General features: G+C 59.3%; 1 protein-coding gene across 1 annotated transcript; it reads right to left on the reverse strand.

Moving 5' to 3' along the window:
• Positions 1-3,947: 3,947 nt before the first annotated feature.
• Positions 3,948-8,929, reverse strand: LOC306815144 (protein PML-like). The gene is made up of 6 exons (XM_079331770.1): positions 8,760-8,929; positions 7,755-7,816; positions 6,674-7,202; positions 5,111-5,687; positions 4,284-4,321; positions 3,948-4,013 (listed from the first exon to the last, which is right to left on the reverse strand). Exons 1-4 carry the CDS (start codon positions 8,846-8,848, stop codon positions 5,258-5,260), a joined length of 1,110 nt encoding a protein of 369 aa, XP_079187896.1. The 5' UTR covers positions 8,849-8,929; the 3' UTR covers positions 3,948-4,013; positions 4,284-4,321; positions 5,111-5,257.
• Positions 8,930-9,229: the final 300 nt, after the last annotated feature.

A 9,229-nucleotide genomic window follows, 5' to 3' on the forward strand; every position in this document is an offset into this window, starting at 1 on the left:
TGGATGGACGGCGGATGGATGGATGGATGAATGATGGATGGATGGATGGATGGATCCATGGATGCATCCATGGATGGCACAGACCCATTTCCATCACCACACAGGATTTATCCCTTTATTTCCCATCCCATTTTCCCCCTCTCTCCCTCTCCCACCCCTTTTCCCAGCATTGGCTTAGGAATTGATTGATGGGGGCTGGGAATTACTGATCACATCCCATTGGGATCATCAATATCATCCCAGCCCTAAAAAGACTCCGAGAGGTTCCTGCTCTTCCAGAAAAGGGAATTTCCTGGCAGGGAAGGAAAATTGGGGAGAGTGGGACTTTTGGAATTTTAGACTGCTTTTCCCAGCATTTGGGGGTTTTGGGACTGTTCTGTCCCCCTGGAATTTCCAGCCCCGTTTTTTGGGAATAACGTCCTGGAACCTTTGGGATCACTGGTGGGGCTGGAATAATATCCAAGATCCAGTGTCAGTGTCACCATTTCAGTGTGACAAATGTCAGTGTCACCAGTGTCAGTGTGAGAGTGTCAGTGTGACAAATGTCAGTATCACCAATGTCATACCTGTGTGTCACAGGGTCAGTGTCACAGGGTCAGTGTCACCATTTAAGTGTGACAAATGTCAGTGTGACAGCATCAGTGTCACAGTCAATGTGACAAATGTCAGTGTCACCAGTGTCACACATGTCAGTCTCGGTGTGTTACTGTCACAGTGCCACATCCCCAGTGTCACAGTGTCAGTGTCACCAATGTCAGTTTGACAGTGTCAGTGTGACAGTGCCAGTGTCACCAGTGGCAGTGTCACACGTGTGTCACAGTGGCAGTGTCACCATTTCAGTGTGACAAATGTCTGTGCCACCAGTGTCACCAATGTCAGTGTCACAGTGTCAGTGTCACCATGTTGGTGTCACAGTGCCGTGTCCCCAGTGCCCCAGAGCCGCCAGTGAGCCGCTGTGCGAAGGGGACACCTGGTGGTGGCACTGCCTTGTCACAGCCAGCCCCGCTCGGCGACGCGACTGCCACCAGCGTCACCTCTTGGGACACCCTACAGCAGTGCCACCTCCAAGGGACACCCAGTGCCACCTCCAAGGGACACCCAGAGCCACCTCCATGGGACACCCAGTGCCACCTCCATGGGACACTCAGTGCCACCTCCATGGGACACCCAGTGCCACCTCCTGGGATATCCTGGTAAAAAGTGTTTGGATCAGGATTTTGGGGTCCCTCTCTGTCCCCACGTTCCCTGGAAAATGTCACTTATGGGGACACCCTTGAGGTTGAGGAATTCCAGAATTCCCATCTCCAACAGGGAATCTCAAGGGGACAAAGTCAGGTTCCCAAAATCCTGGAAATCCTGGATAAGGGATCCCAGTCCCTGCTGGTGGCTCAGGGCTGGATGGGAACAATTTTGGGGGGAGGAATGGGAATTAAATCCATGGAAAACTTTCCTGGATCTGGGTGTGTCCCCCCTCCCAAAAAATGGGATTTGAGAAAAAAGCAGAGCCCTGAATCCAGCTGGGATTGAGGCAGGAACACTCAAATCTTGGGAATTTAATCCATGGAACACATTCCTGGAGCTGGGGCTGTCCCCAAAAATGGGATCTGGGATAAAAGCAGAGTCCTGAATTCATTCCCTGTTTTCACTCAGGACAATCCCACACCCTTTTCCTGGGAAATGGAAATTCCATTTCCCTTTTTCCCCTGGCAGCCCCGGATTTGTGGGAATGTGGCTGGAACGAGGCTTCCCCCCCATGGAATGTGGGAATTTTATCCCTGGGCTCTCTCCTTGCCCTCAGGGATTTCTCCCATCCCTAAAACCCGGGAGCAGGGACAGGTTTTACCCCATAATTCCCAATTTTCCCTCTCTTTGGGAAAAGCAGGGTGGGAAGAACCAACAGTGGGAGAGACAGCAGGGCTGGAATTTTAACCCAGAACAGCTTTATAGGGGGGAGACATTAAAAAAACGGGATTTTTTGTGCCTTTTACACTGGAAAACTAACCCAGATCCCAATCCAATCCCAATCCTAAAAAATTCCCTGCTCTGGGTGCTGATTGCAGAGCCCACCCTTGGGATCATCTCCCCATCTTGGGGGGGCTTGGGAATGGGATCTGCCAGCACAGATCCCAAATCCCATCCCAAATTTTATTTTGGATGGGATTTGAGAGGAGATCATCATTCCCAAGAATCCCCAAAGCTTCGAAGGGAAGATCTCAGCAGATCCAGAGGGATTTGGGGCTGCTCCAGAAAACCAGGGGCTCAGCCCAAGAATAAATTGGGATTGGCCAAGAAGATGAAACCCAAGCAGAAATCTGGGAATTCTGGGATGAGGCTGGATGGTTCCCTGAGGCAATCAGCAGGGGGGTGGCTCTGGTGTCACTGTCACCACCACGGTGTCCTCGTCGCTGTCGTCCGAGCTGCAGATGATGATGCTGCCCACGTCTGCAAGGGAAACCCCAAAATCCCAGATCTCATGGGATCCACCAGGAACCAACCAGAGCTTGGGGGCAGCCCAGGAATGGTGGTGATTCTATGGATCATGAATTCCATGGATCCTTCATCCCATGGATCCCTCATTCCGTGGGTTCCTCATCCTGTGGATCCTGAATTCCACAGATTCCTCACCCCATGGATCCCTCACCCCATGGATCCTTTATGTCATGGATCCCTCACCCCATGGATCCTTCACCCCATGGATCCCTCACCCCATGGATCCTTTATCCCATGGGTCACTCTCCCCATGGATCCCTCTCCCCATGGATCCCTCACCCCATGGATCCCTCACCCTACAGATCCCTCACCCCATGGAACTCTCCCCCCATGGATTTCTCACTCCATGGATCCTTTATCCCATGGATCCTTTATCCCATGGATCCCTCACCCCATGGATCCCTCACCCCATGGAACTCTCCCCCCAGGATCCCTCACCCCACGGATCCCTCCCCCCATGGATTTCTCACTCCATGGATCCTTTATCCCATGGATCCCTCACCCCATGGATCCCTCACCCCATGGAACTCTCCCCCCAGGATCCCTCCCCCCATGGATCCCTCCCCCCATGGATCCCTCCCCCCATAGCTCTGTAGTATCCACATCCCTGGCCACGATTCCCTGCACTGAGCTGCAGCAGGGCCAGGACAGACCCCCGGGGTGGGGACATGTGACAATGGGGGCGGTGACACTCCCGGTCCCCACCTGCATCACCGCCGCCGCTCTGCCACCTGGAGGGACCCGGCTCTGCCTGCAGCTCCCACTGGGACTGGGGACCTGCCTCACGGTCACATTCCAGCTTCAGGATTTTGGGGGACATCTGGCAGCCCCTCTCCATGCAGGGAAGAGCCCGCTTGGCACAGGAGGAGCGCTGGAAAAGCAGGATTAGGATTGGGGTGGGGTAAGGCTGGGTCTGAATTTCCCTGATCTGCACCACGAGCAGCATCAGAGCCTGAGACCCCAGACCCAGCACTGGCTCTGGAGCTGAGTTCTGGCCTGGCTCAGCTGGATGTGGCCCAGGGCTGTGGCTGTGCCTGGTGCTGCTCACAGTGCCCTGTTCCAGCACCTGCTCCATGGAGCGATGAACTCTGCACACAATAGTCCAAAAATCTCCCCACCTTTGGCCAGAGGCCACTCACTTTGGAAAAGGACTATAAAAAGTGACTTTCCTGAAGAGACTTTGAGATCTCTTTCTCCCCAGTGGATCAGTCTATTGGCTGAAGACCATGAGGATGCTTCCTGTCTATTGGTAGCTACATCCCATCCTTTCTTTCTCTCTCACTCTCTCCCCTTTTTCTTAATTTCCTTTATCTCTCCCTCTCTCTCTCCCCCCTCTATCACAAAACTGAATGGTTTTCACACAATAAACTGCATTATTGATTACTGCTGAATAAAGCCTGAGTCCCTTGCCTTTGTCTTTTGCACCCTGGGGTCGAACAAACTGGGATAGGCCTCACCTGGTCCACGTGGAGCTCCTCGAGGCTGGAGACACTCTGGATTTTGGGATGGACTGAATCCTCTTCCTGTGGGAAGAGCGTGGAGTTAGGATGGAATTGGATCCTGGGGTGGGGGGGAATGGGCAGGAACACCCTTGGGAATAGGGAAACTGAGGCAGGGAGGGTTTGGGATGGGTCTGGGGGCTGCTCTCAGATGGAAAATGAGGGGATAGAGCAAGGGGATGGGGCAGGACTGTGCAATGTGTGGGTGCAATGTGTGAGGAAAAACCAGGAACAGCAGGATGGGGAGGGAAAGGAGAAGGTTTGGGACGAGGCAGGAACACCCCCCTGTCTCACCAGGTTGTCCTCCAGGGCCACCTCGACCTCGGGGATATCTGTGCCAGAAAACCGGGATGAGATCCTGAGCTGGAGCCTCCGGAGCTGGGAAAACCCCGCCCGGCTGCTCCAGTCCACCCCTCCGGATGGGGATGGCTCGAGGGGTGGGAAGCTCCGGGAAACTGGGAATGAGCATTCCCAGAGCCTGTGGGATCGGGGGACAAAAACAATGGAGCAAATCCCGGCTCTGGGGGGGTGAGGAGCTGGAAGAGGGAAAAGGGGGAGAGGAGGAGGAGGAGGAGAAGGAAGAGGAAGAAGGAGAAGAAGAGAAAAAAAAAACAAAGAAAAAAAGAAAAAACGAAGAAGAAGAAGAAGAAGAAGAAGAAGAAGAAGAAGAAGAAGAAGAAGAAGAGGAAGAAGGAGGAGAGGGAGGAGGAGGAAGAGAAGAAGAAGGGGAAGAACAGGAAGAAAAAAATGAAGAAATGAGAAAAGGACGAATAAAAATAAAAGGAAGAAAAAGGAGGAAGATGAAGAGAAGAAGGGAAAGAAAGGGAGGGAGAGGAAGAGGGAGAAGAAGAAAAAGAAGGAGGAGGAGGATGAGAATAGAAATTCCGGATGCCCCACCATCCAAAGTGTCCAAGTCCAGCTGCTCACGGGGAGGGTTCATCCCATCCCATCCCATCCCATCCCATCCCATCCCATCCCATCCCATCCCATCCCATCCCATCCCATCCCATCCCATCCCATCCCATCCCATCCCATCCCATTATCCCATCCCATTATCCCATCCCATCCCATTATCCCATCCCATCCCATCATCCCATCCCATTATCCCATTATCCCCTCACCCGGCCGCCCCGTGACTCGCTCCACCAGCGCCCGCAGCCGCGCCCGGCACTGTGCGAAGTCGGGGGGCTCTCGCAGCTCGGGGGGCTGCGGCGGCCGCATCCGCTGCAGCTGCAGCAGCGCTCCCTTGACGAAGGGCTGCATGTCCATCAGCTCCTGCTCGCCGCCGTAGCGCCCCAGCCTGTCCACCAGCCTCTCGGCCGCCTCCAGCCGCAGCAGAGCCCCCTCCGCGCCGCGCAGCTCCTCCGCCAGCGCGCCGCACCCGCGCTCCGGCCGCGCCTCAGCAGCGCCCGCAGCTCCTCCGCCTCCCTGCGCACCAGCTGCTCCAGGCGCTCGGCGCTGGCGCGGACGCGCTCCCGCAGCCGCTCCCGCTGCTCCTCTCGCCGCGCCGCCTCGCTCCGCAGCCGCGCCAGCGCCGCCTCGAAGCCGCCGCGGAGCCGCCGCAGGTCCCGGCGCAGCGAGCGCAGCTCGTCCTGGCGCCGGCGGCTCTCGGCGCGCAGGTCGCGGAAAGGAGCGTGGCCGGTGTCCAGCAGCGCGCACGGACAGCACAGAGCGCGCTCGCAGCGCGGGCAGTAGATGCTGGCAGGGAGGGACACGCGGGGACATCAAGGGAGGGTGGTGGGCGGAGACCCTGGTTCCCGCGGGAGATGCTCCGGGGGGAGCGGGGTGGGCTCCCGGGAAGGGTGGGATGGACAGGGGTGAGGGATGGACAGATCAGGGATGGACAGGGGTCAGTTTTGCACAGGTCAGTGATGGACAGGTCAGTGATGGACAAGTCAGTATAGACAGGTCAGTGATGGACAGTGGTCAGTTTTGCACAGGTCAGTGATGGACAGGTCCATTTTGGACAGGGGTCAGTGATGGACAGGGGTCAGTGATGGACAGGGGTCAGTTTTGCACAGGTCAGTGATGGACAGGGGTCAGTTTTGGACAGGTCAGTGATGGACAGGTCACTGTCTGTTCCCAGGCAGCCCAGTCAGTGCCCAGCACCCTCCAGAGACTTTTCCTGCAATTCCCCCTGGAGCTCCCGTGGCACAGCCCTCTTGCCTTGGCACTGCCCAGGGCTCTGTGGGGTCACTGCCATCCCTCCCCAAACACAAAATCCCCTGGAGAGAGCTTTGGGGACAGGGCACTTGGGGATGGGGAGATTCGGGGACAGGAGATGTGGAACAGTGTGAGATTTGGGGACAGTGTGAGATTTGTGAGAGGTGTGAGATTTGGGGATGGAGAGATTTGGGGACAGGAGGAGTTTTGGGGACAGGATGGGGTTTGGGGACGGGCTGAGATTTGGGGATAGAATGAGATTTGGGGACAGTGTGAGATTTGGGGACAGTGTGAGATTTATGAGCGTGCTGACACTTGGAAACAGGACGAGATTTGAGCTCATCCCTCTCCTGCCCATTCCAGGCTGGAGCATCATCCCCAAACCCCTTGGAGCAGGGCAGGATTTGGGGACAGGATGAGCTCTGGGGACAGGACGGGGTTTGGGGACGGGCTGAGATTTGGGGACAGGGCGGTGCTTGTGGAGAGGACGAGTTTGGAGGGCCACGCCCCAGCGCCCCCACCTGCACACGCGGCTCTCCTCGGGGTGGCTGGCGCTGGAGCAGAAGAGGCTGCAGGAGCTTTTGGTGTCGTCCAGGAACTGCTGCGCCGAGCCCGCCCGCAGCTCCTCCACCCTCCTGACCCTGTGCGCCTTCTTCTTGTGCCACCACTGGTGCTCCTCGAAGCACTTGGCACAGAAGAACTCCTCGCAGTCCGAGCACCACACCAGCGCCGCCTCGCCCTTGCAGCGGCTGCAGCCGGGCCCGCCGGAGCTCCGGATCTGCCTCCAGACCTGCAGGCGGCTCCGCAGGTTGGCGAACAGCAGGTTGTCCATGGCGGGCGCGCCCGCGGCCGCCTGGCACAGCGGGCACTGCTTGGTGTCGCTCAGGCAGCCGGGGCACAGCGTGTGCAGGCAGCTCAGCAGCCGCGGCTGCGCCGAGTCCTGCCCGCAGCCCTCGCACCGCAGGAACTGGAAATCTTCATCCTCATCCTCCCCGCGCTCCGCGGGGACCTCGGCTCCGTCCACGGTTCCGTCCGCGGTTTCGCCTCCATCTGTGGAGATGCGCAGGGAGATTCTCCCGTGGGGTGGAAGTTGTGGCTCGGGGCCATAAATCCCGCTCAGGGTTCTGCTCTCCCCCCGTGGGATCCTCGCGGGTTCCTCCCCGCCCTCCCCTGAGCTCTTCGCCTTCCTGGAATTCGGGATTTCCCAACCGCCGGCGCAGAGGTGGAAACGAAAGCAAAACGATTTTGGTGCCGCCACCCCCCTTTCCTGCCGCCACAGAGGGAAAAGCGGGGACACCCTGGCAGCGACCCCAAAACCTCCCCAGCAGGGCTGTTCCCAGCATCAGACCTGTCCCCAGAGGTGTCCGCAAAAGTGGCGCCAATCCTCGCCCCCCGGGCCTCCCCCAGCTCGGCAGCGCGGACACCCACCCCCCACCCCCCCTCCCAAATAAATATTTGGGGAGCCAAAAAAAGCCGGGACGCCCCTTCCCACCCCGCAGGGATTTCGCACCCTAAGAATTCACCCGCAGCCTCTCCCCAAGCAGGAAACGCCCGCGGGTCCCTCCGGGGGGCTCTGGCTGTGTCCCCGTGTCCCCCCGGTACCTGGCGGGGGCGGCGGGGGCTCGGCGGGGCTGTCGGGCATGGGGGCGGCGGGTCCCGGCGGCCTGGAACGGGAGCGGAACCGGAGGAGGAGCTGGGGAGAGGGGCGGGGACGGCGGAGGGAGGGACGGAGGGAGGGGAGAAGGATGGCGAGAGGGAGGGGAGAGGGATGGAGGGAGGGGACAGGGAGAAAAGGGAAGGGAGTGAGACCGGGAGCTGGCGCGGGGGGTGGCGGGGGTGCCGGGACCGGGGGGATGCGGGACCGGGATGGAGATGATGGGTCCAGGATGGTGGGACCGGGATGCGGATGCAGGAGTGGGAGAATCCTGGGACCGGGATGGGGATGGTGGGACCAGGATGGGGATGTGGGATGCAGGACGGGATCCTGGGACCGGGATGAGGATGCTGGAATCGGGATGATGGGACCGGGCTGAGGATGTGGGACCGGGCTGGGGATGTGGGACCGGGATGGGGATGCAGGAATGGGGGAATCGTGGGACAGGGATGGGAGTGTGGGACCGAGATGAGGATGGTGGGATTGGGATGGTGAGACCGGGACGGGGCTGCAGGAATGGAGATTGTGGGACCGGCATGGAACGGGGGAATCCTGGGATCGGTATGGCGATGCAGTACCGGTATGGGCATGGTGGGATTGGGATAGGGATGCAGGAATGGGGGAATCCTGGGACCGGCATGGGAATTCTGGCACCGGGAAGTGCTGTCTGTACCGTGGAGGCAGTCCCGGGACCGGTCCGGGATGTCCTCGTTGTCCCCGCGCGTGGGGCCGTTCCAGCCCCGCCCCATCCCGGGGGGACATTCCCGGCCCTATTCCCACCCCATTCCCACCCCAATCCCGGCCCCATTCCCTCCCTCTGGCGACACGGAGGCCACGGCGTCGCGGGAATTTTGGGGACAAAACCCCTTTTCCCACCCCGCTTTTGGGGTGGGGTCCCCCGGATCCCAAACTCTCGCATTCCCGGGGTTTTCCCGGGGATGGGATACGCTCACCGGGCCGGGATTCGGGATCGGATCCGCTCCTGCGCCGTCACATGACAAAGCCACCAGGAAGCGCCACCGCTCCTCCTTCCTGTCCCCATCCCCGCTCTGGCGACAACGCCACCTCCGCGAGTGTCGCTAGAGAGGGACGGCGGGAAGATCCCGGAGCTCGGATCCCGCCGGGAATTGTCCCCCCGGTGTCCCCGGGGATGTCCCCGCTGGGATTTGTCCCCTGCGGTGTCCCCGGGGGTGTCCCCGCTGGGATTTGTCCCCGGGGGTGTCCCCGCTCCTCCCGTGTCCCCCGGGGGGTGACAGTGACAGGGTCCGGGATCTCCCCTTGGGACACGGGGCGGGATTTGGGGAAAGGATGAGATTCGGGGGCGGGACAAGGGTTGGGGACGGGATGAGGTTTTGGGACAGGGATTTGGGGACAGGATAAGATTTGGGGACAGAATCGGATTTGGGGACAGGAGGAGGCTTTT

This window comes from Erithacus rubecula (assembly GCF_903797595.1).
Source record: "Erithacus rubecula genome assembly, contig: scaffold_1024_arrow_ctg1, whole genome shotgun sequence".
In the NCBI taxonomy this organism is placed as follows: domain Eukaryota; kingdom Metazoa; phylum Chordata; class Aves; order Passeriformes; family Muscicapidae; genus Erithacus; species Erithacus rubecula.